The 27,568-nt window shown below is 41.6% G+C and overlaps 1 protein-coding gene across 6 annotated transcripts in view; it reads right to left on the bottom strand.

Moving 5' to 3' along the window:
* Nucleotides 1-729: 729 nt before the first annotated feature.
* Nucleotides 730-27,568, bottom strand: part of MTA1 (metastasis associated 1) — a 90,884-nt gene continuing 64,045 nt past the window's right edge. For 4 of the 6 annotated variants that reach the window (XM_082312223.1, XM_082312221.1, XM_082312220.1 and 1 more), the window contains 8 exons: nt 26,645-26,796; nt 24,778-24,967; nt 24,306-24,395; nt 22,221-22,373; nt 21,128-21,163; nt 9,863-9,894; nt 6,812-6,963; nt 730-2,360 (listed from right to left, as the gene is read on the bottom strand). In XM_082312223.1, coding sequence (XP_082168349.1) covers nt 2,222-2,360; nt 6,812-6,963; nt 9,863-9,894; nt 21,128-21,163; nt 22,221-22,373; nt 24,306-24,395; nt 24,778-24,967; nt 26,645-26,796 — 944 coding nt within the window. In that variant the 3' untranslated portion in view covers nt 730-2,221. Of the gene's footprint in view, nt 2,361-6,811; nt 6,964-9,862; nt 9,895-21,127; nt 21,164-22,220; nt 22,374-24,305; nt 24,396-24,777; nt 24,968-26,644; nt 26,797-27,568 lie in introns of those variants that run through there. The other 2 variants (XM_082312222.1, XM_082312224.1) reach the window with 2 other exon arrangements.

Below are 27,568 nucleotides of genomic sequence, written 5' to 3' on the forward strand. Positions count from 1 at the left end.
GGAGGCTTTCTGTCTAGTAAGCTTGGTGCCCTTCATATTGCAGCATATCCTTCAGGAATGGCTGTCCCCTCCTGCTTTTAAGTTATGGCTAGGAAAACGTGACCACCGGTATAGGATAAACTTACAACATCTGCTAAGTCGCACAGCTACTCACAGCCACAGAGTAAATCTTAGCACTGCCAAGCAGCAAATGATACCAAACGTGGAGCCCGCTTTGCTTATCCCAGTAAGGAGCGAACGTAGAAATGAAGAAGTACTTAAACGTCAGCGCATTCGGCTGCTGACCCCCCGGGATTTCACTCTGCCACATGCCAGAGTCACGCCACGGATCAGCAAGAGGCATGAGCCACCACGGACAAAAGGCTCATTCAGAGCTCCAGCGTCGCATCTGCTGCTGCGTTTAAAAGGAGGAGGGAGGGAGCCACAGTCCAAAGTGTTAGCAATATTTAAACTGCGTATGAGGGGAATCAAACTATGAATGACTCCTGCCCTGTACAACGTAAGGGCACTGGCAGCACAGGGACGCGCTGCGGTTACGCAAACACTTGAGAGCAGGACACGACTCCGGGACGTGAAGGAAGGAGCGCAGAGGCGTGCGTGCCAGCCAGATGGCACCCTGAGCAAGGGTCTCGGCAGCTATTTCAGAAGAGACAAAAAGCAGATGTTTCACAAAAGCTCACTTTCCAGGTTTATTAAGTAAAGTTAACTGAATTGTTTTCATTTTGTGGGGATTCCTTTCCGTCTAACCCGGTGGGTTAGCAGAGTTGCACAGAATCACGGTTGGACTGTGATAACCCAAATACAACTTTGGCTCATCTCACCGCTGACACATATGGAATGACTGGGGGGTTATTACATGCTGTGTCTGCTTGAGGCAGGTACATGTACAGATCAGCACAAGTTGCAAATGATAGTTTACATCCTTTCAGAACAGAGCAGGGCATTCAGCAAATGCACTGCAATGAGAAGACATATGAAAAAGAAATTATACAGACTTGCAAATACATAAGAAGTTCAAGAGATGCAAGAAACCTCAAACACAAGAAATGTCAAGGGGGGAAAAAACCACTTAATTTCTGACACAATGTGTTCAAATGAAAACCCAGCTGTAATTTAAATTCCCTTCAAAATGGGAAACATACAGTAACGCAATTAAAGAGAAACCAGGTCTCGTCCTGGGAGAGATGTGTCCAAAAACACTGATGCACAAACAGGTTCAGAGTTCTAAGCAAAATGTCCCTGGGCATTGGTGTACTTGACTCTTGGAGCCAGAGCAAAGCAATTCATTACACTTGCTGGACTGCTGGGCCTACTGCTGGGTCTTGGTGGTATAACAGCACGTAGGATTCCAGATGTCAGAGAGAAGGCAGCACACAAACTGCTGGTTACTGGGAAAAATGCCACGGGCCAGATCTCCCAGGGATTGACTAGAGTAAGGACACCTAATTCTGGCAGCCTGGCCTCCACTGCACACAACATTAGTGTAATGTTCTGCAAGGTTCTTCAGTTCTTAGCTCACTCCTTTCTCAGCCTGAGTTGTTTCTGTCTTGTGCATGAGCACAACTGGCCGTGCAAAATGATCCAAAAAACATAAGGGACAGGACCAAAGAAAACTGGCTGAACCTGGGGCTGGCTTTCAGCTCCTATTTCCAAATATCAGTTAAAGGTTGGAAATTTATCTACAAAAGAAATAATATAAATGAAATAAAAAATGGCACCGTCCACAAAATTAAAAAAAAAAAAAAAGAGAAAGAAAATTCTTACAACACAGCCTCGTAAAAACGGCTTTGCAACAAGAGCTCAGTCACAAAATGAAGGGTTCTAGCTCTTCGTACATCGGAAAAGGAAACAAAGCTAAAAAGTACTAGTCCACATTCTCTTAATAAGTTAAACTTACTTTCCCTCCCCCGTCTACAAAAGGGGTAGAAGCAAAGGGGGAAAGAGACTACCAAAAAAAAAAAAAAAAAAAAAAAAGGAAAAAGGAAAAAAAGAAAGGAGAGAGAAGGAGAGAGCGCGCGCGAGAGAGAGAGCAGTCTGTGGTCAGAGGCTCAGAGCAGGGCTGAGTTCCTTTTAAGGGTTTAAAAGATGCAAAACAGTTCCTCAAAAGTTCCCTCTCTTCAACAGTTAGTTCAATGCTGTAGCCATAGAAACTCAAGTATATATTGGAGGAGAGATTCTTTCAGGCAGATCCACCGTCATCCGGAGAGCTGCTCAGTGTGTGTTAATCCTCAATGATTATGGGTTCATCATTCATGGGCTGGCGTAGCTGCACTGCCTGGATGGGCCGGAGGATAATAGGCTTGTAAGGGCGTCTGGCGGCTCGCTTGGCTTCGGAGGAGGAAAGCAGCTTGCGGATTTTCCTGCAGACAGTAAGGAAGAAAGGAACCGATTACAGAGACCGGATGCTAAGGCATTGTAGATTTCTCGATCTCTCCAAGTGGAACCAGGCCTGCACATGCAGAGGCTGCTTGCTAACGGGATGAGCTGAAGCTGCTTATTTCAGCAATGTCTTCCCCAGGGAACTTTTGTTTTCTCATTTATAAACCCACCAATGAAGAGGAAATTGCGTTCTCTGTTCCAGAATCCTTCCCCTGCAGAGCAGAAGGCATTCTGGTCCAGCCTTGGAGGACCAGGGTCTACTGCTGTAAATATAACACATGAAATAGTTATGACAGCCAGTTTCCATAGCACTAATTTATTTTGATGCATGCAGACACATCAGTTGGACATGCTGCCGGCAGCTTTGCGGGAATTTACGAAGCTAAGTTACAATCAAACCTCTTCTGGCAATGTTGGTCACCTCTCTGCCTGTTAATCCATCTCTCGCAGAGCTCTGACCTTCCCCAGCCCCAAGCAGGTGCACACAGCTGCCTCTTCAAAAGAAACCTGTCACAGCACAAGCTGGCAACATTTGGTCTCCCATGGAGCTACGCCTCAAGGCTGAGCTGCTGCAGGGCAGCTCCACGATGGCCACTAGCCAGTGAACCAGTACTGGAGCCTTCCCCCCTTCGCTGGGAACACTAACAGGGTCGTTGTCTCCCCCTCTTGTTTCTCCCAGACTGCACGTACCCAACCTAGAAATGGGCGATATTCATGTCTTGCATTTGTTAAGAGTTCCCCTATGTGTTACAAGACTAGCAACAAGCCTTATCAGATGCAGGAAGCTGTTTTCCATACGGAGAGAAAGTAAAAGAGAGAGAGAGTGAAGAGAGGACACACTCAAGTTTTAAAATTAGCAAAATAAGGTAGAAAGAGACAATACAGAATGATTACTCATTTCTTTTTGTCAATACCAGGCTTAGAGCTAAAGGCAGTATCCTTAAAAAAGAAAAAACCAGCAACAATGAAAAATGTGCTATGTAATTAAAATGAGGAATTCGTTTCCAGAGGATGTTTTGGTGGTCAAACGCATACAGAGATTAGAAAGGAAAGTGATAACTATTCACAAGAGTAGTCTACCAGTACCCATGATACACAGCCTCCAGTTCAGGAACTGGGGCAACAAGGAGGGTCTGATAAAGAAGCACTGCCAGCTCCTACCGTAACAATTTTTTACCTTACTGTGAGAGACACAATACTGCACTAGAGGAAGGGCAGCCACACGGCTTTACAGTCCACAGCTCAACCATCCCAAAGATAATTTTTTCATTTTTGAATCTTACTTATTTATATACTTACTTACTTGTATATACTTACTTATCTTATTTTGAATTTTACTCAACATTGCTGGGGTGAAATTTTTCATTAAAAAAAAAAAGAAAAAAAAAAAAAGGAAGAAAAGAAGATAAAAGACAAGACACATTCATAGAAGAAACTGGTCAAAATATTCTCTCCTGACTAAAATTTACCCTCCCCACCACCAGCACTGACAAATCAACAACTTCAGCTGAAGATTTTGAATCAGCTGGTAAGATTTGGTCATCGCTTCACTTGCTTTTTTTGCCCACTGAGCAGAACAAGCCTGCTACATAAAGCTCACACACACAGAGACATGTCTTTTGTTTGCTTAGTGTCCCCATTTCTCCAGCGCCTTCGAAAGTTGAAAGGCCACAGGGTGGGGAGAGGAGAGAACAGGGTGGAAAAGTAGTGGTGAGGAGAAAAAAAAAAAAAAAAATCTTTATGTGATGATTTTTCCAAGACTCGCTTAGCTGAAGTTGATCTACTTTTAGCCAGCGGAGCTTCTTACAGTATCCACATGTGCTCAATTAGACACACTGCCATCAGAAACACGTCTCGTAGCAGTTCTAGATTCTGATCAGGTCACTTGCTGCCTCCGCTTGCATAAATTATAAATGCTGAGTTCCTCACTGTGAGGCTTGAATTCAAAAACTTATTCCTTTCAATCGACCAACTTTTCAAACTGCTCCCTCAAAGCTATCCAGTTTTCTAGCATCATTCTCAAGAGTGCCACACAAAAGGGGGAGGAGGAAGGGTGTAAAACTTTAGGAAAACCTACTTTCTGTGACTGAAAACACAGCCTGACCCTCAGCTGGAGGATGATATGCAGATATTGCTGCTAGATTGATTGCTATGGAGCCAACACAAAGCTCAAATTGTTTCAGAGCTCACAAACAAGTCTTACATTCTTGACACTGGAATGCAGCAGATGGTTCAGGGAAAAGTTAGAGGTGAAATGCCTGACAGAAAACCCGTGCCGCTTACAATGCTACATCGCTCAGGCTTCCCTGCTTTTCAGCAGGCTGCCAAACATCTCTTTTCAGCACTCATCAGTCAGCTAAGCAGCAAGGCTGTCAGACAAAGAAGCCTGTTTTTTGGGTTTTTTTGGGGTTTTTTTTTGGTGTGTTTTTTTTGTTTGTTTGTTTGTTTTTAAATGGAAGAGATAAGGTCTTATTGAGCTGATGTCTATCACTGCACTACAATTTCTGTGTTAAGAGATGTGCTGGTTGCTGTGGGACTGATCTTCCCTGCCTCGGTCAGTGGTTCTGTACGAGCAGACGATTCCGTGCCCTTACAGTAAGCTGTTCTCATGACCAAGATGGCACTTGATGAATATTCTCACTGTTCTGTACAGATCAAAGGGTGGGACCTTGTAGTAGTACTGAGACATTACTACCATGGACCTGCAGTATTTCTTGTGGGTTGGATGATAAAGATGTCAAGTGTTTTGTAGATGCAGGATTATGAAATAAGCCTTGAGCGTCTAAGGACTGAATTAGAGACTGTATATCCCGCATCCGCAATGGCACGTGACTTTGCCAGAGCTGAAGGTCTGCAAGAGGATCCCAATACCTCTTTACTGCCTCCCTTGAAAATTAAATACTTCTCTCACTTTAGTTTCAACTATGTGAGGGATCCCGCTGCTTACTTTCACAGCGTCTTGCAGGGACAGAAAAGGAGAAGGGAAAGACAAAGTAAAGATGTAAGCTGGTGTGAATTGCACAGTTGCATTAAAGGTGCCCATAGGAACAACTGTGACAAGGAAATTAATTTCATATTTCGTCTGAGTTCTAACAGGGGGGTTTCCTGCACTGAAATCTGATGATCCAATAGATCAGCAGTTAGTAACTTGAACGTTACCAGTCTCAGTTTGTCTGTGAAGCCCATCTTTGATACTAGGCCCACAGAACAGTCACTTGACACTTGAAATGCTTTGCAGGCTAAGGAGGAGGTTGGGGATGTCAGGACTCTGACTACGCACTTCTTGTTGAACAAATGCATACTCAGAGTAGCACCAAATTTAGTAGTACCAGAAGGGATGAAGTACTCCTGGCCACCTTGGTCACTTGTAAGGGCTCAGACATCCAGTAATTCGCATGTCCATCTCTGCTAGGTACTGGAGGGAAAGATGAGTGCTTCTCTGCCTGTTGGGGCACTGATACTGAAAGTGTTGATAACTCCAGGCTTCAGACACAGACAAAAGCCAGAGAGCACCTCTGCTTGCAGAGAGGGCTGAAAAGCAGGGCTGTAGCTTTGCTCTGACCTTCTTCGAGGTTACTCAGGAGAGAGGCACCAAGTTCTTGGGAGGAAACCACACAAGCATATCTCCCTACCTTTCTGACCACACCCAGGAGCAGTCCTCGCTTCCTAGGAATAACACAGTACCAGGAATATGAACACAAAAGCTTTTCTGTAGGGAGCAGGCCACATAGCTTCTATCGCTCTGTCAGCAGCCTGCAAACAGAGTTTCAAGTGAAACTCATGTAAGGAAAGTGTCTTTTACTATTTTTATCCTGTGGCAGACTAACAAGAAGGACTAGCAGAAGCAGTACCACCAAAGGAGGAAGATGGACACTGCAGGGCTAAATCTCACTGCTACTGGTGGCAAATATAAACCACCAAAGAAATGAGGCAGCTCAGCCCCTGGAAACCCTCAGCAGGGTTTCAGTACTCAGATGCACGAGGAGACCTTCTGAGAGGTAATACAAGAGACTTCAGGATGCAAGAGGGCACACAGAGGCTCCGTTCTTCAGCATCACCCGTGTGCCAGAAGGCCCCTATCCTGTTACTGAGACCCTGCGGTGGGACCTCCAAAGGCGTTTATGGGTCTGAACCAGGTGAAGTCCCCACCTCAGTCTTCCTCCTCTTATTGCCCATCTCTTACACGAACTGCTCTGAAGAAGAAGAATCTGCTTTCTCTGGAATGCAAGTGCATGATTAGGCACATCAGACACGATTAGGTATGTCACAGCTCTTATCCACCTAAACACCAGCAGTGGTGTCTGCATTCAGTTTGTAGCAACAGATCTGCTAAACATATCCTTGTCTAACCACAAAATAAGCAGCAGCACCCACAAGGAACACCAACCAAAAGATCTCCCCTTAAATCCTCTGAAAAGACCAAATTTCCTACCTGGTTTCTTCAGTGGCCATGTAAAAAACATCATCTGGTGCATCAATCCAGTTCATCCTCCTCCTTTTCACTGGAGGCATGGATCCACCACGAATTAATCGGACTTTTGTTGGGTATGATTTCCCATTGAGCAGCAAGTTTCGGCTTGGTCCCTAACGTGATATATAAAAAAGTACAATTATGGACTGCAACAAACCTGCGGTAGCATGTGATAAGCACTCAAATGAAAAGAGAAGTAAAGTTTTCATATCAGTTGTTCAGAGTTTCTCGTAAATATATCCCCTTTTGCCCATGACTGAACACAGAATTCACATAAAAGCAGTTGTCCACAAGCAGTCGAAGTTAGGCACCTTCAATATACAATAGGACAGCAATACTCCAGCAACAAGACAGATAATAAATGGAAGGCATTACCAATAATCTGTTGCTTGTGACTGAAAGATGACATCAAGTTTGAAAGATTGAGCATAAGACTTAGATTTCAGCTACTACTATAAATCTAGAGCAACTCTATTGATTTCAGGGAAGGAAATCTAGCTACACAGCAAATCAAATACAAAAATCAGAATTTACAGTTATTCTGGGGTACCAAACTTACCCATATCCTTTTTGTTCTAGGAAGGTTAATATTTAATGATGTATTAAATATTTTGTTGAAAACAAATCTAGAACTACAAAGCTTAGCAGATTTCATCATAAAATCCTTTTAGCATTTAACACCACAGATTTCCCATATACAATACATTTGCTTTGTTAATCAACACAGGTATAATTTTCCAGACCCACAGCAGCCCCCTTCCACTCAACTGGAAAAACACGAGCTGTTATTAAGAGAGGTGCAGATGCAAGGGAGCAAAGGATTAAGCTTCTCAAATGCAGCTGTCCTTGATCATTTGAAGTCCAGTTCTGCTGCCCCTCTTCCTGCTGATTAGCATATTGAGAAATCCCACTGAAATCAGTAACACTGGACAAGTCAGGAAAGATGCAAAATAAGGGCCCAGAAAATTTCATATGAATAAATTAAAGCTGGTCAGAAAACACCCCTAGAAATTTAATTCTGGTATTTCACAGGCCATCCTCCAAGGTCGGACCATCTCCCCAGATACACCCAGGCTTCCCCTTCTGCCCACGAAATGGGAAACTGAGTGTGTACGTGAGGGATGTCTGACGTGGGAGATCCACCTCAAAAGGAAAGGTGGGGACATGAGGTACTCAAGTCCTTAAGTGTCAGGTTATGGCAAAAGCTCAACCAATTTTAACACTTTGACTTAGAAAGGTAAGACTTCAGTCTGTCAACTAAGAAAAAAACCTCAAACAAACCCTGTGTCTATCTCATTTTTATCTGAGGAGAAAAGAAAAAATGATCAACTTTTTTTTTTGACCAGCCTTAATCAACTGTGCTAGCAAGATCTACTTCTTGTAGAAAATGAGGGCTTTAGAGCTCAACAAACAAAATCCCACCTTTTAAAATCCTAAGCTCTTTAAAGCTGTTATATACAAGTGCAATAACGATTTAATTTCTTAGTTGCCCAGCTCCATGTTATACAAGACAACTTCGGCACCACAGCAGACCACTGAAATACTTCAAGAATTGCTTTTATATTTGAGTTTATTAAGGAAAAGGTTTCAAATAAAAGGCTTTTCTGTTGTTTTTTTTACCCCCTCCAGATTTCTCCAAGAAAATCCTTTCATTAATTTTGCAAAGGATATTTTCTCTGCATGTGCTACAGACATAGGAAAACAACTCCGGAGAAAGTTCTTGGAACTACCTAGAAGGGGCAACCCTGTGCTTCCAGGTTGCCTTTTCTCTACCTGCACAGAGCAATCTGTTTCAAATGGCACATCCTGAAAGGTGGACCTTTAATTTTCAGTTCAGTAGCACACTTTATCAAGCAACCAGAAATCAAGGCAGTTCAGGGGTTTCACCCTAAAACACCTGAAAAGCGTTAGGTCATCTCAAATTTCTCCCACTGCGCTGGTTTATTCAGCAGACACAAACAAGTAGCCAGTCTCCTCAGTGACAAGAAATGAAGCTGAATTCAAGGAGGAATACAATTTACCACTTCATATCAGATGCTCAAGTAACAAACCAAATGAATGCTTCGTTATTACAAGCAGACTAGCATGCTCAAGTTATAGCCTACCCTCATGATACTTCACACTATCCAAGAGCATTATTAGATTTAATAATGCTTGTGATCACCATTCAGTGGCCATCAGTCATACCTGCTGCTGACTGACCCACATTAGAGTGACTCTACTGACACTAATGTTGTGGCAGTTCACCTAATGAGGCAAGCTCCACTTCATCAACACCGGAAGATCATTTCTGGGGGAAAAAAAAATTTGTGCTTGAAGTTCTCTCCCATAAGTCTCCCATAGGCCATGCGTAAGGGGGGAAAGTGATGCACAGCCTTTGCACTGGCCCCTTCACACCAAGGTGAATTTCATGAGAAAGCATTTTGCCAGAGATGCATCAGACTGGCTATTTGCTTCTGTCCTTTGATAAAACTCAGCATAATGGATGAAAGGCTAGGAACCATTTTTACTCAAAAACAAAACAAAACAAACCAACATAAAAACCAAGCATTCTCAGCAGACAACTTGCACACCAACTTCCTTAAAAAAAAAAAAAAAAAAAAGAGAAAAAAAACCCAAAACTGTTTTCCAAACAAACCCTTCCACCAGTTAAGCCTTCCTCCTTCAGTGAAACACATTCCACCTAGAAACACATCCCAGAACTTTGCTATAAACAGCCACTCAGCTTCTGTATGAGCAGAAACAAAATGTTCCATTCAAAACAGAATCTCATTTATATATATATAGACATAGATAGATTTGAGGTTTAAATTGTATTTAACCACTTCAATGTTTCATATGCCCCAAAATATATATTTTTTTTTTTTTTTAACTTTTGAATTAATTGGGAAGTATGACCAGCTGCAAACAGCAAAGATGGAAGTGAAACGCTAGGGTTTAATGGGGTGTTCTATCTAGTGTGGGTTAATAATTCTTCTTTTCCCTGTTTTGGTTAAATGAACATTCTCTTACCATTTGTCTGGTTTGTCCGTGGTTAGGCAGACCTAACAAACAGGAAAGAGAATAGAGCTGGTAAGACCATTGCTTTTCCAAGACAGAAAAAAGTACAAAATCAAAACACACGCAGCTATGATTGCAACTGTGTTGTTTTGCTAAAACAAGAGTTGTCTACCAACCTAACTTCTCTCCTCCTTGAAAGGTAACTCAGAAAAGAGCTTCCTTAACAACATGGTTTGAAGAGCAGCGCCCCAAGTTAAAAAACACATTCCATTCGCTCCGTCTTTTCTCCGTTTACTCACACCTTTCTTCAAACTACTGCTAAAAAGTACACCTCCTCTTTCAGATTTGAGGTTCTCCTCAAGTCTTGGGAAAAATCTGGCGTTCTGTTTTAGTTCTGGAGGAATTTACTGACATCAAGAAGGAGAAAGTGGAAGGTATTATACACTGTCAAGGCAGCAACAAATAAAATCTTTCCTATCATCCTTGGATCCCCAGGGAACTCTTCAGCTCAGACGTTAGCTACAAGCTGTTAGCAAACAGCTTGTATCTGCTGAACCTACCACAAGTAAATACTTCCATAGGCGTAGCTCCATCAGTCAGAGAGCACAGCGACTCCAGCTATCACACAAAGCCCTTCCCCAGTAACACAAACAGCACCAAAAAGCACAGAGCACAACGGCTTTATTTTACTAGCTTATTTGCTATACTACCCGATACCCTATCATGTTGCCATAGCGTATGTACTGAACTGTACGTACATGAGACCCTGCAGGACACACAAAGGTCTTGGGATACAAGAGAATGATGTGTTGCTATAAGGCAGCAGGGTATGGCATGGAATGGACAGAGACCTAATAAACCTTTTTGTTAGCACCGTTTAGTTTTTTAAGATGCATGCTCCCAGGAAACACCATTTCATTAACATCAGTGCACCAAACCATCTCTCTCAGCCCCTTCTGGCTGACAACCAAAACGTCAGTACATCAAATCCAACCAGTACTATACGACAGGCATCAGCAAATGCTGTCGCTGGCTGCAGAAGTTATCAGTATGAACTCTGCTTTCACATTTATAGCAAGCTTCCCAGCTTGACTTTTGAAACTTCCCATTGCTAGCAAGTTAAGCCGTGATGAAACAGCAACGCTTTTTAAAGAATCCAGCAAAATGAACTTTCACAGCTCATGGTCCACACTCAACAGATTCTTTGAGATTCTCCTTGGTAAAACCAAACACAATGTACCGACAGCAAGTATGCGAGGAAACACGTGGCCCAGCAACCTATTGGGAGGGAGGAAGGCGGAATGGGGGACATTTTCTGAGCATTGCTTATCACACCACCACATTAAAATCAACAGTTTATATCAAGTGTATTTTCCATTCTGTGTAGACGTATGCTGTTAGCTACTTCAAACACGAAGACACACAGTTTAAATTTTTGGAGCATTTTTGTGCCCAAGTACCGACAGAGATGAAGAAATGGTTGCCAGAAAGATTTCCATCAAATCTGTAGAACAGATGTACCAGGCACCAAGCAAGAAGACCAGTAACAACCTCTGGATGTTGACAAAGGCAATGTAGGCGCCAGATAATCACTCCTTTTTACATGGGAGCAGCAATCGCATCCAAAACACAGCTGTGAGCAGCCGTTTGAGAGGGATGGACAAAGAACTCCACGGATGCTGGGAAACAGCACAGCCAGCAGGATGCAACCTGAATCTGTTGGCTTCAGAGCTAAGCTCTAGCACTTGTTTTTTCTTCCCCCTTCCATAACAGAAGAATAACGTTTTCTCCATTCACAGGAGCTCCGATAGATGTAAATCAACTGACGCTAGTCCCTGGACTGAAGCCACACATTTCATTTTAACCACACTCCAGATGAGCTCTTTTCTTGTACTGAGAACATTCTTGATGCCAGAAAAGACTAGCCTACAGGAGCAGCTGATACGTGGCTGCTGCGATCACTATTGCTGGATGCAAAACAGACAGCAAACAGTGCTACTCCTAAGCACCAGAATTAACCCAGAATATTCCACGGTGAGAGGAGATGTTGAGACTGACACAAACTGAGCGAAGGCTGGGCAGAACTGCTACTTACTCTGAGCCCCAAACCTTCAGAGCCCTCCAACAGCAAAGAAGCAGTAGTTACAACAGGGACACACCTCACCCTCTAAGCTGTAACTTCTAGTGTAAAGCTGCCCATGACAACTTTTTGCTCCAGTAAAACAAGACACAAAACAAAGTTACAGTTTCAATACAATTTATACTCTTGCTATCACAATAATAAGGTCTCAATTAGCATATTAATCTTCGCTATCTGTGAATTTTCTCTTTAGTCACACTTTGATAACTGGAGTTTGAAACAATAAATATAAAGAGACACTAAAAAGGCTAGCTTCAGTTTGCAATTTAAAAAAAAAAAATCACACTAAAAGCATATGCAGCTGAAGCACTGCTATGAAATGAGCAACTTTTACCCACAATGGTCACCAAAGAGATGCAGAGTGACAGCATAACATCTGTAAACCATTGCAGAGCAGCTGTCAAGTCAACAGGATGCATCTGTACTGGAAACAATGGATTCTCACCCAAAAGTTTTTGGTGGCTTCTGTTCGAGCGACGAGGTCTGCGAGACCAGCACCTCTGAGAACTAAACCAATGCTCCGTCTCTCGGTAAGGAGTGCTACAGACAGGTAACTCACCATATGAAACTCAGTCCTCCCCGAGGTACTTGCTCCGTTTTCACAGACCAAGGCTTGAGAGAGGACTTCTCACACACATGCATCCACAAGCAGGTTAAAAAAGTAGGACAGCATATGAATACAAACCAGAAGCAAAATCCAACAAGGTTCTGGCAGCTCCTCTACAGGAAAAAAAACCTGTCTTTATTTTATGGAGGGATGTCTAGAGAAGCCACGGGGTAGAAAGTGTGAATATTCCTTTCGACGATATCTAAGGTCCAAGTGCTTGAATTTACATAGCTCCACATCAGAAATAACACTAAACTCCTCCAAATAAGGAAAAAAAAAACCCAACAAACAAAAATGGAGGTGACCAAACCTTTAAAACCACAAGTGTAAAGGTCTACAGTGATGAATCTAAGCAGATCTTTCACTCTTCTGCAGCCAAAGAAATTGAAATATGTTCTGAAAACTCAATGTTTTTTTCCATAGCACTGAAAAAATCTAAAGCCCTACAAAATCTCCTCCCATTCAGTTCCTCCTGCCAAAGTCTCCTCTATACACTGAAATAAAGAGGAAGTCCCAGAGGATAAAACATAGACAAGGTAAATTGAAGGTATGCCTGCAGATAAGCATAGCTGTCCTTTGCTACAGACAATTCTACATTGTTACTGAAACGGCAATAAAACAACTCATCACTGTACAGAGATTAATTGACACCCTCAGAGCATGCCTCCTCCGCTCCCCACAACTTAGTGACAGAGACCTCAGAACGGTTCCTCAAGCATAAGCACAATTACTGAGATTTTGGCTCAAAACCAGGCACAGCAGGTTACTACGCCCTAATGATCCTTTCATTCTTCAAGTATCAAAGCTGCAGATCAATATACTTTTACCCCCAAAAAAGGCAGGTGCGACAAACAGCAAATGCAAGTCTGTTACTACTGTTACTTTGCAGCTTTATCTTTTGGGGATGTGGAAACCACCTCTCAGTCAACCAACCTGTTTCTTTTCCAACAATCTCGTATCATTTGAATCCAATGCTTTCAGATTTGTTAAATTTAAAATGAGAGAATACCCAGCCTTCCTGCAGCAACTAGAGCACCACCCCAAGAGCATGCTGCGGGAGCAGGGAATAGCTGGCACCCGACAACACAGGGTGGAATAAGGGAATCTAATTTCCCGACGGGAAGCAAACCAGCCCATCTGGTCCCATTGGAAGCCTGAGAGTAGACGTGCATGCTCTTTCCTGATCCAGTCCCATTCCCTGCGAGTCCAGCGAGAGGACCTCAGCATCTGAATGGCAGCATTCAAAAATTACTCCTACCACACAAATTCAGCCTGCTTTTTTGCCAACTCCACACAACTGCCTTTTTGAGAAGCAGGGGAGCCTAAACCCTCAGCGGTGTGCCCAGCTCAGACTGCAGTGCAGGGATATTTCCATGAAGTTACTACAGCAAGCATCAAGAAGGTGCGGAATAAGCACCAACCACGGCCACTTTTCTACTTGGGGAGAAATCTTCCAGTGCTTTTCCATACCTGAACATACAGACCATTGCATTGCCTGTTTATTTACAGACCATTTCATAGTTTTGCACAAAAAGTCTGTACAGAGCTGACCCTAGTACCAAGGAGGAAGAGCAGTCCAGCTTCCAGCCACTGGATATAACTTGGGAGTTGTTAAATTTATATTTACTCAAATTTACTAAATCCAATCTTCAGCATATCCACCACATACAAAAATATGGGTCCTTCATCTCACATTAACATAATTAATTTTTTTTTGTTTTTGTTTTTTTTTTTAAATGAATCAGGGCATCGAGCACTTAGTCACAGATGGCATTTTGGTTTTAACTTCTGTTTACCAAAGAGAAGTATCATGCAGAACATGCAATATGCAGGAACATTCATAGCACGTCTTTAGTCACAGTGAATGTAGAGAATTTAACACACACTTTCACAACCAGCAAGTTTACTATACTAAAATACATTGCTTTCAAAAATCCATACACTCTTCATATGCATTTTCCTTTTCCAAAAGTAATCCTCCTCCTGGGATTCCAGCCTTCCCAGCAGTAACAAAAACATCAACAGTACCATATTTGTGAGCAAGCTAGAAAGAAATTTAAAAATTCATGCATGAATGAGGCTTAATGAACAAGGATTTCACTTCCAAGTCACTGGTTCACTTGAAGTAGTCTCTGTGTGTTGACATATACACACATACAGTTTTTGCAAGCTTGTAAGAATGCTTTAGTACCCCTCTCTTTCTTAAACTGCCAAGAGCATGTTACTGCTGTGAGCAAATTGAGTGTCCACCTTCTAACAATCAAAGGTTGTAAACTTTCAGGAATGCAAGTGCAACAAGCAGAACAGAGCATGAATTCTACCAACCACCACCTAGACTAACATTTTCTTAAAATTCTGTTGTACATAAAAATAATGTTAAAATTGCAATTTACTTACCTAAGTAAGTTCCTACCAAGATTGGCAAAGGAAAAGGAAAAAAAAGATTTAAGGTTAAAAAAAGGAAAGATTCACATAGTTCAGAACACAGTAGCCCAGCCCCATGCAACAGATAAAGAAACACAGACTGTTTTGGTTGTAATGAAACGCAGAAGAGATCACAGTTCTCTGCTGGACAGATAAATCCAAGACAACATTAAACAAACAGTAACTCCAAATGAGAGATTCCACAAAGAGCAGCTTTACTTTTGGATGAGTAAGTAGTAGTTTGTTACCCTCCTCCTTCCACTAACCCCTGCACATTAACTTCATTGGATTTGGACAGTACTTCCTAAAATGCTTGGTCTAACAGTTCATGTTAATTTGCTTCACAGCCCCTCACAGATGATGTGTTTGTTCATGCAAAGCTGTACCTTCTGCCAAGAGTACTTCAAGGACCCTGCTAATACTTTCTGGGCAGTGCCATCCAACTACAATGAGTCAGTTGCTACCCTTGGACAAGTATGTTGAGAGCTGCTATCTATCTTGGTGTTGGGTCAATCAATACTATCCACCCGCATTCCTAAAAGAGCATCACGGTATATTCTGTCTGGCTGCAACACACTAAGTGGTTAAAAAAAGAGGCAACAAAACTATGCACCTCAATTGCTTTAGTATTTGCTGCTCCAAGCTATACAAACCAGAATCCGCTCAATTATTCACTGTTCTTAGAATTGGGAGAATTACACATCATATACATATATACATATGTGCGTGTGTATATATATATACGACATGTATCACACATGTAGATTCCACTTAATGACAAGTTCAGGCGTTGTACGATCAGGGGCATTTGCAATTCTGCCCTTGCATTGTTCTGCATCGATTTCCTCCCATATTAATTATACCTGGTCCCTGCCATTGCTTTGGGATATGCACTCTCCTCTCACTCAGATCAACATTTACACCTTACTGCATGCCATCCCTCATAAATGAAATGGTTTTCATTAGCTGATCCATAGAGCATGATGCCCATCTCCTGATTTCATTTCCAGATCTTTCTCCGTAACACCGAAACAAACTGATCACGGTATCACGGCTAAGCTGAAGGCAAGTGGAAAAAGTTTCACTAAACATCTGAATACAAAATCCTAAGTACAATTCTAAAAAATAAATCTGTACTTTTGGCATATAATCTAAAGCAAAGAAGTTGCACAGGCACACGGTTCTTGGGGTTTCCAAAAAGCATTTCAAGCAACTTGTCATTCTTCCCAGCTGTGCTGCTGCTGGCAAGAAACAGTCATTCCTTTACAGAGCACTGAACATTTTCGCTCTTGACACTAGTCAGCATTACGCTGGTCCGGATATCAACAGCTAAAGCCATGACTCTTCCCCAGTACCCCATGTATCGCATTGTTCATTAAAGCACCAATACTCCCTGCTGTTTACAGTCATTCCTGGACGGGCAGATTTCCTTTGGCTGGTTAGCCTCGACTTTGGAAGGGCAGCCAAGGCCACTGCTGATAAAGGAGGAATTTTAATGCAACTTACACATACAGGTAAGTCCAAATTTTCTGCAAGGTCTAAATTAGATCAATGTTCCTTTTTGGTTTAGAAATCTCCAGTAGCAGAAGCAAGGTATTCCAACAGTTAATTAACCTCACTCAAAAATTTGCAGCTTGTTTCCAGCCAAAGTTTTTCTACTGTACCTTCTGGCTACTGCAGCTCATTATTCCATTCCTGGCTAGACTAAAAAGCCCTCTATTATTACACTTCTGCTGCTCCTGTCAGCAGAGACAAACATCTACAACTTCCACTTTGATAAAAGCGTTTTCCATTATACAGTGTGTTTTCCAGTCCCTTCACCATTTTCATGGCTCTCCTATAAACCCTCTCCAATTTTCAGCATACGATCTGCTACCATTTTATCAATGCAAGTTTGTTGCTGGGAAAAGCCTTCCCTTTATTTCAGCTACTCATTCATGTTCTCTCTCTTTCTGCCAATTTTAGAGTGCGTGTGATGACCCTGAAAAACAAATTTGATTAGATGAAAGCTAACATGGTGTAAAAGAGAGAGGAAAAAAAATAAAAATCTAACAATGCTTCCTCCCTTCCCCCAGTAGGAATTTGCATAGACAAGTATCACATAGACCCCATACTGCATAGCTGTGAGGAAAAAAGTAAACAGGGTCCAGAACAGAAAACATCCTCTGTATGTCTCCAGAGGAAGTTTCATGGCAAATATTGTCAGCCAAGCTCCAGAACATTAATGAAAAAGCAATAAACTAATAAATTTTTAACACCTCACTGTATTTGACAGCTTATGAGACTCCACGTACTTTTCACGCTCCAAAAACAGGAATCTGCAGGAGTTTGTCCATGCTAACCTAATGCTGAAGGAGAGCTGGGAAGGCCACTATACGCCTAATGATTTCTCCAATGCAATTTAAAGGACAAGAGGAAAACAAAACAGATGAAAGGACTACACCCTTCTTATGAAACAGAGTGGAGGGAGAGAAGAGAGATGAGATCAAGAATATTTTCCTGTTCTTGGAATTCAAGCACCAGTTGAAACTCTAGGTGCCTGGCCAGACAAATCATATTCAAAGCTTGAAAAAGTTCAGCTCTCCAGGGTTAAGCAGGGATGATTCAGAAAAAGAAAAGTTAAAGATACTTAGCTGGAATTACAGGAGCAAGAGAAAAAACAAACAAGTAAACAACAAAATTCCAAAGTAAAAACCTGAAGCAGTCTTAGAAGGTTCAGCAAGTTCCAACATTTCCGTAATTAGTTTTAACTAGCTCTGGCTGCAGCCTGCTAACAACAGTCTCGTTTCTTTTTTCTCCATGGTATCTCACTGCCAAGGTTCCCCTTTTCCCAGCCTTTCCTTGCTTCCCATTGCTACCTCTCTTCACACAGAGTTCAACCTGGCCAACCCACATCTGCACATAGACTAGGTGGTCTTCCATCTCCAACCCCTCCACCCTCAGCCATCGTTCGGGCACATTTAGGAACGGTGTTTCCACTTATGCAGGAACTTCGCTGATTAACTTTTCTGAGGGCTGAATTCTAACTACCAACCGCCCATCGTCCTAAATACCAAGGGGTAGTAGGCCCTCAGATGAAAATCTTCCAGCAATGCTGCCTGAAGGAACAGCCAAAAACCTACACGAACAGTTCAATTTTCAGCAATGTTAAACAGCCTAATTCTAAATGAAGGCAGGTGCCGTGGGAATTTCAATGCCTTAGAAACCTGGCCACCTATATCTACGTATAAACGTGGATCTTAATGCTTTACACTAAGCAAAAATACTAGCTGCTAGTTGGCTTATTCCCTGCAAAGCAATCTCTTGATTTTACATTGCTTTAAGATCCGGCCATGAGGAAAGCCTTACAAGCTCATCACATGCCATCACCTCAGCAACCAGCCATCATTTACAGCATACGTCCTTCCCCCACAAGTTTGGAAGTAACAGCCTAGCACCAAAAGGCTTTTATCACCAGCAAAGAGACTTCAGTTAAAGCCCACCATACTAGCTGTCCACTGTCATATATCAGAGACTTTGACACAGTGACCTGTCCAAACCGTAAGATATCTTCCAGATGCCGGTAACACAGCGCATCAGCAGGACACAGAAAAATCCCTGGATAGTTCATATAATACTGCAGTAAGCTAGAATCTTCTTGAAAATTATTTCAACATAGGTGGACAAAGTGTCCACTTAAATTTGTGCAGAAAGAATATTTTCAGTCTCCTTGTTCAGTCGTCTTAACACCAGCTTTTCTGTGCAGTACACTCTTACAATGACCTAAACCAGCCAGTATGCCACCATGTACCAGTAAGGGGAGAGGAAAAACATAAAAACAACAAAAAAATCTCCACAATTTCCATAGTATCTACAGGAGCTATACAAATGAAGAATCTGACCGGTTATAACAATTCAGTTGTACTCTCATTAATCTTTTTCTTCTATTTTAGGTCAGTTATAATTAAAAAAATCAGTCATTCTGGATAGGTGGGTTTACTTCAGTACTTTTATACTAACTCATGAGCTCCTAAGTTCTGGTCACAAGGCTTCATCACTCTCTCTGCCGTTCACCCCTTCTTCACAATGGTTCCAACTTCTGCTCTTCCTCTCCTCTGACCTCCTCCTCCAGCAGCCCCCCAAACTAGTAAGCCTGTATGACTCCATCCGGAGCCAAGGAGAAGTCTCAGCACCACGTTCCCAGTTCTGGCACGGCACAGGAAACCGGCATTAGCCATACCCAGAGCCAGCAAAGCTTACCAGCTCACATGCAAGGCAACTGGGAACCAGTGCTAAGTGGCACTGGCACACAAACTGGCTCCAGGCCAGAAACAGATCCACCGAATTTCACCATCTGTTCCCCTGTGCCCAGCAGATCTTGATCCAAGTTCTTTAAACCTTGTTGCAGGTGGTTCCCTTCCCTCTGTGTCTCAGCAAAGCTTCCAGCAACGCAGGGTCAGAAAATATTCCAGATGTCAAAACTGCAGCGTGACAAACATTTTCCATTCACAAATGAATCTTAACCACCAAGTTCAAGCTGAACTGCTCACAAGAACATCCAGTTTAACACTCACTACCCCAGCAGGTAAACTGTACTCCGCTACCTAGCAGCTATAGAAACAAATACTACTCCAAGTATTTCAGTGGCTGGCTGAGAACAGACCGAGCAGATAAAGCAGCAGGCGCTCAGCGAGAGCCGGACCCTGCACAGCTACACACATATGCTTCAGAGAAACACGTATTCTGAGCAGCCTGAACAGGTACTTCACCAAAATCTCTTTGCAAACTGCTCCAGCAACAGTTATGACTGAAATGTATCTAATCAAATACGTATACCAGCAGACAGACATTTTGAAACACTAAAACAAGAATCCTCTGTTTCCAGTAAGTAAATGATCTCAGGTTATCAAATCCAGTGCTCTACGCAGAGAGCGCCTGAGGGAAGGGTCAGTTCTTCTTCCACTTCCCTCTTCTGGGCCACAACATCTCAGAACTTCAGCAGCGTGTCATCTGTCCCCTTGCTGATGAGGATATTTAGCAGGGAGCAGCAGGCATGCCCATAAGCAGGTTGTCACTAGGAACTGTGGAATTTCAGTGAGCTACTCTGCATCTACATTTCTCATTACTGGACAAAGCTTCTGAAGAAGCCAAACTGACCAAGGCAGCAGGGTTTTGTTATTCTTCCCAAAACACAAAAGTTGAAAAGCACATTAAAAATTCAACAGCACAATATCAGGTATAAATTCCCAAAGAGAGCAAGACAGTAGAACGATCACTGTCCTCATTCTTATTGTATTCTCCACATGCATTTATATACGCATGCATGTACATATTGATAACAGTCATCCACTGTCTCAGCCATTAAACACAAAGCTTAACATCAGGGCATGCAGTGTGGGCCATTACATGGTAACACGTAAGCTTAAGCTTCTGTGTTTGCCTGTCTCACGATGACATTTGTATATCCTAACTGTTCGAAATTGGTCTGTTCTATTGAATTTGGTTAAGTGACATCATATGTATGTTTCCTGAATTATCACAAATTAAAGCTTCTGAGGTCTATTCAGTAGTCAGAACAGATTAATTTTTAACCTATGGAAATTTCAAAAACCATTTCTGCTGCAAGTAGAGAACACGCAGACAGTCTCTCACCAGTGAGACTGTCCACTCACAGTGGAAAATATAGAGGCTTGAACTTGGGACTTGATGTGAATACTGTCTTCTATTTCTTTTGGTTGCTGTCAATTTAAAGTAGTTCAGGATGCATGAAAATTGGATTTCTTAAAAGTCAAACAGTGAAACACCACCTAGTTTAAAACCAACCATCACAGCTTTCAGCAGTTTCACAAAACTACTAGAAAACCGTTCTCTCATCTTGAGGAATTAATAATCAATTCTGAACATAGCACTTCATGTCTTCAGTACGGTTGTACGATTTGCCATCTGCATGTGAAAAGCCTGGAAGGTGAGCAGCATAACCATGGGTGGAAACGGTTACCCAAGGAACACTTAGACATCAACACAGAAGGTGCACACAGACTCATTAGGCACAAAGCACAGACAAGCCAGCAGATGAAACTAAAAATCACTCTCCTAGCATAAGCTGAGCGCAGCTTCAAGGTCTTACCCCTGCTAGGCATCAACAGGCGCTTCTTCATGTTGCCTGATAGAGCACAAGTGAACAGAAAAGAGAAAAACATCACATCAGCAACCTGAACAGCAGCAGTTTAAAAAGTTCTTAATGTTAAAACACAAGCAATAAGATATCAAATGTTTCTAATTATATTTTAGATAAGCCACATATAAAGTTAAAGGTAAAAAATGAGAAAGATTCTCTGTATCTCCCTCCCTGCTCAGAATCACCATTAAACTAACTGTTCCTTTCCCCTGTTAAGGGGAGCTACCCTCCACGCTCTCGCTCCCATTAAAACCATTTGAACAGACCCTTTTATCCTCATCTGAGAAAAAGACTGCACTTTCTCTTCCACTCTCAGGCAAGAGCAACTCTTCAGAACAGAGCCCTGGAGTCTGTGCCAGGAACATCCTGCGTCTATCTCCCACTTCAAACACCTTCCCCTTGCCTTTTATTCTTGAGGAGATGAAGCCCAAACTCCACTGCACAGAGGTGCTCAGTGACAGGGCCAACAAAAGCGAATGCTCTATTTCTGCGCAAGGCAGGAGCAGGTTTACGCCACACCAGAGCTGGCATGTCTGCCTCCCTCAGCTAAGCAGCTGCCTGCCTCCCTAAATGGCACGCAGCCTCCGGTAGCTGTGCTGAACGCCAGGTGATCCACACATTACAAAGCCACCTGGGAACTGCACAGCTACTACCTACAGGTTGAAAAAGGTGTAAACTTCAAAAGAAAAACGAAACATCACCGGAAAAAGCTATTAAGGTTTTCTTTATACTACTAATTTAAAAATTGAAGGGAACTTTCTCCTTCACTATCCCATGTGCAAGGCTGGTCAAGCTAGGAAGAGTTCCACTAGCACAGCAGCTCGATGTGCATGCACCACCCAGGCAGTACACATCATGTGTCTCACCCAGAAGGAGAAATGGGACAAGTGACCTTTACAAAAGGAAAAAATTAACCTCCCTCAAGAATAAGAAACTTGGAATTTATATAAAGGACTATAGTTTTAAATAATCTCCTTGTATACCAAAAGGACAGAAGAAAAAGCCTATATAGACAATATACATTTTGCAGAAAAATATTTACCATCCATTCCATTGTGTTGTTCATAACTTCTTTTTCCCAGGATAGTTGGGGACCCATTATTAATGACAGGCGTAAACTTAGCAGGAGTCAGATTGTTGAGAGAACTGGACAAGCTCTTTGCAGGATCTGGTTTCGGAGGACACGGATGAGACTCTGTTGTAAAACAGCAAGGTAGGTTTTTTTTTTTTATTAGTGAAGATACTGGAATTATGAATCTGAAAACAACCTGCAAACTTCCAAGGTGATCAAGTATACCTCCCCTTATATAACAAACTATCTCAGTCAATAATTTTGACTGGAGATCGCTATTTATATAAAGCATTTTAAGTATATTTAGGAATTCACCTCTACTGAAGATGTTAAAACCAATGTCACAATATTATCCTAAAATAAGACTTGATAGCAAAAGCACTTTGTATCTATTTCCAAAACACTATTCTCCAACAATGTGCTATCATTTCAGGGGTGCTCTGCATTAAGAGCCATCTTTTGGCAGTCATGCAACACCCCTAAACTCTGGGGAAATTACAACTTTGCCAGTTTTGCAAGGTTTGTAAAAAATACAAATTCTAAACCTGCCAAACAAGTGAGGATTCAAAGCACCACCATAAAGAACACACAAGAGACTGAATTCAAACTTTTGGCCAAGGCAGAGATCAAGCACACACTGTTCAACTGAAAAGATTTTGAGAAAGTTACAAGCAACAGTAAACGGGAGCTCCAACTGAGTTTTTCTCTCGGAGCCCCAACAGCCAAGTAACATATAACTTAAAGCACGCTGAGCACGACACCTCCAAAAATACGTTCTTGCCAGTCCATCAGCCTCCCTCCGTTTCTTTCACTTCCTTCTCCCAGCTCGATAGTCAAATGAACACCCTGACACAGCGCTAATGAAATCTCAAAATCTATTGCTACATTCTGTGCAACTATTCAAAGCAGGATTTTATTAAGCAGCAAAACTTTTCCCTTTATTGGCTTTATTTGGTTGCACTATACGTATCCAAAGGTTTCTCAATCTGTGTATCTCATTAGTATACAGTAGAAGTACAACACTCAACAGAGAAGCAGTAAATATTTAATAAACCCCTAGCTTTATAATATTTAATCAACAAAAATGTTCAAAGAAACATAAAAATCAACTCCAGTGTTTCTTATCAGAGTAAAAAGGCAATCAATTTCCTTGTTAATCTGGAAGCCTTCAAAGTACCACTCTCCAAGCTAGCTTTCTGGGGTTAGACTCACGTTAGACTGCTGTAACAACCCGAGACATGTCTTCAGGGTATCTCTAGCAACTGGCAACACTAGGGAAAACAACTTTGCATTCATTTGGAGTCAGAGCTGCCATGTCATGTAGCTGGCCTCTTCCAGCACCTAAAACTTACACCAAGGTCCTGGACAGAGCTACTCAGTACTCCCCCACAGATCAGCTGATGAGGGCCAAGTCCTCAAGAAAACCGTGAAAAGAAAACAAAACATCCCCAAAAAAAACAACAAAAACCCAAAACAAACCACAAAAAAAACACCACACAAGAAGTAAGTAAAGAACGGAAATGTAGTCCCCTTGTCTAACTCCAGCACAGAACAGCCAGCAACTGATTCACAAGCTGTGGGACACAGTGCTGTCCTAAACCTGAGAGGCTTCTTGGAGGACTCAACCGTAGGAACTGCCTCCAGACAGCTCAAAAACTGGAACAATGGGACTGACCAATTGTTCCCAAAACATTATGCTCATGCCTCCGTTAGCAGATGGTAACTTGTCCCCACATACATCGGAGGCCACAGCAAACACATCCCTCCCTTCACTTGAAAAAGTTTTGATACAGCTCAGTGAGCCCAGAGTGGACTGCTGAGCCACTAGGTCTGTCAAATTAAGCAGGAAAAGGAAAAAGCACAAGTTCATGGGAAGGTTTTAATGTTTTGGTTTGTTTTGGGTTTTTTTTGTTGTTTTGTTTGTTTTGTTTTGTTTTGTTTTAATTCAGAACCAGCATCTAAATCCAGAACCAAATGGAAAAATAAATGGCTGGCAGAATTAGCTAGTAGGGTTTTTTGTTTGGTTGGGGGATTTTTTTTTTTTTTTTTTCATACCTAAATACCGGAGGACTGCTTCTAAAGGCTTTCGAACCACTTGCTTTAATAGCAATGGGTTTTCTGATGCCTCAGGTAAACGTGCTGTGCCTGTAAAACAAAGAAAAATAATTAGAGGGTAAAGACATTTAGATATTATAGTAAAACTAAATAACTCAAGAGTCCCAAAAGAGCTTTCCAATCAAAAGGAATTTTACAGGTTGCAAGCATGTTTTGGCAACTGGACACAAATGCAGGAGAATGCTAAATGTAATAGCAAACATGAATATTTTAAAACAAACAACAACTCATGAATGGAAGTTATTTGACTAGCCTGCAACCAGTTAGAACACTCTGCAAGTATAGCCAGATTTTGTGAAACCACTAGCTACGAGCAAGAGGGTATCTCAAGAAGTTGCAACTCAAAACTTTACAGGAAAGGAATCTCAAAGGGCTCCTTTGCAAGTAGATGCCCATCTGCATCACCACTCACATTCTGCTTTGATTGCTGCGCTGTTAATAGGCAAATAGGGATGTCTCGCAGCATGCCAAGGGCGCAAGATATCTCGACATAAGCGTCTGGCAATTCTTGTCAGTTTTGTTGTATGGAGATAGAAAGCTTGTCGTGTCTTCATAGCAAACTTGGGACTCCCACTGTTTCGTACTGGCACACCATGAGGGCTCTAGAAAGAAAGAAAAATAAATATGGTTTCTGAAAAATAATTATTAGAAAGTATGGTCTTGGAGAAATAATATCATATAAAATCACTTTCAACTACTGATTCACAGACGTAAGAACAGAAACAGTATTACAGATGAACATGTTTTCAGTCCAGCTATTCCCCATTTCCCAAGTCTTACCCAGCAACATTTCAAATTTTCTTCCAAAATATCTCGAAGGATAGAACAAAGATAAACATTTTCTCTTCACAGGGAAGTATTTATTTCTGTGCTGTCCCAAGTTTTAAAGCAGGGATCCAAAAGCCAGAGCTAAGGAAGTCACCTGATGCTATAACATGATTTAGTGCTTACAGAGCCAACAGAAACTTTGGGTGTTTAGAGTTGCTCTGGATATACAGTGCAAACTCCTTATTAAAAAAGCATTTGTAAGACGGAAAAGAAAATCAGAAAGTAGCTGTATGGCTAAAATATACATCACAAACTCACTTCCCAAAGCAAACTTACAGCATGCAAGAATGTTTTTGTCTCAAAGTTGCAAGAATTTCCATTTTAATTCTTACCCTGTACTCAATGAACGCATTTACAGAGTTGTCAAATATTCACCGCATGTAATAAAGAATAATACTGAAAGACGTTTATCTACTACAGAAAGCAAAAGCAGTATTTCTTCATGAAAAGCAACTAAGTCAACCAATAAAATAATGAAAGTAGTATCTTGTTATCTCAAACCTGCCCATGGTTGGAAAATAGGAGGAAATTTCAGTTTGGGGAGAACAAGGCTTTCCCCTCTCTGACTATTTACATACTTTTTAATTAACAAACATGAGGTACAAGGCTGATAACACCTGGCAGTTATCTCAGCAATTAGGTAGCTTCAGAGGGCAAACAGAAGCCTGGAAAGGACAGAGGTTAAACAAAAGAAATAGAATAGAAAGGGAATGATAGCAAAGACTAGGAGAGAGGAAAGAAATTAATCTAACACCAAAGTTCAGTGTGCACTATCCTTCTGTCCCTGTGATGCAGCTACTTTTTCCAATTAGCTCAATGCAGATGCTTCCAGACTGAACTTCCACCAAATTCAGAAAAATTCTGAGAATTTTGGTTTTTAAGTAAAAGGGGAAAAATTAAACAGAAGAAGCTCATACAATGCTTATGCAAAACCTATCCCGAAGAAAGGAAGATTAATTAAGAAAAATAGGATGAAGTAGAAAAACAAGATAAGGGATCTCTAAAAAGCCACTAGCTATTTGGGGTATCTAACTTTGAATGGGCCTTGGGAAAGGGAACAGGTTTCAGGAAATAATTAATTCCTTTATGGAAAAAAAAGTCCTCTTCCCCCTACAGCAAAAATCATGGAAACCAAATACCAGAAACACTGGCTGGCATTTCAGTTTTTTCCATCTTCATTAAGTTATCCCATGCATTTGATTGTTAGTTTGCTAAACAAATGATGGGTTTTTTTTTTTGCTCAGGGCAGTACTTGGCAACAAATTACTTATAGCCGAAGTTAACATGCCAACTTTTGCAAGACATGAAATACCAAACCGAAGGACAACAATGGAGGCTGAAGGCATTCTTTTTATTGTTAAATATTTAAGAACAGTGAACAATTAGTTAGATATCATGGCACCTAGCTTTCCAGGCAAGAGCACCGAGCAGTCTGCTTTGCAGATACCTACCAAATTATTGCGGTTTGGTCCTGGTCTCTCCCCATCTAACCGTGTTGGCATTTTCAAGCCACCGTATTTCTTCCAGTACGTCCAACAGGATGCACAGAGGCGACACTGCATGTTAGGGGGACCCCAAGAATACCACTGGTAAGACTGTGTGGCTAGAGATAACAAAGGTGGAAATTATATATATCCTTAAACAGGATGACTTTTCAGAGCTTATTCTCTTTAGAACCATCACAAAAGAAAACCATCACAAAAGAAAACCCACACAAAGACAGTGCAAAGCTCAAACAGACCTTAAAAACCTAACGATGGCTTCACTGTCATCACCACCGTTAAATGTACTTGCGATTTCAGCTGAAATAATTAGACGTATAAATCCCTTTTAAAACATGAACAGAAAAAAACAACTAGTAGGATGCGAAAATTTCCCGCCAATGAAACTGAAAGCTCTCATTTTGCATGACTGGTAGACAACAATTTCTGCAGAGCATGGGGGAGAGAGAGAGAGAGAGGAAAGACTGTCTTCAGGAACTCCCCATACATTAATTTTATGACTAAAGAACGTAAGAAATCTGTGACTTGACTTCTCGTATAGTCCTACATTCCAGCATCTCTAAAGGCTCCCCATAAAGGAGCACAATCATTAGAACTCAGTGTATTAATATCAGGCAGCAGACAAAATATAATCACATCACATATTTTGAAATCTACTAAAAAATTATAAAAAAGCCGTCAAGTTCACACCTTGGTGATTTAAGTCTTTGCTCAACAGCTACCTGCAATTACATAGGACATTTATTAACTCCCCCTTTAGTATTTCATAATTTTATTTACAAATGTGACACTGGTAAACCAAAAAAACCCCTTTTCTTAAATGCTATGTCGAATTCTGTTCCCCCACCCTTCTAAAGCTGCCTCTCCCACCAC

The sequence above is a fragment of the Platalea leucorodia genome, assembly GCF_965183815.1.
Source record: "Platalea leucorodia genome assembly, chromosome: 5".
Lineage (NCBI taxonomy): Eukaryota > Metazoa > Chordata > Aves > Pelecaniformes > Threskiornithidae > Platalea > Platalea leucorodia.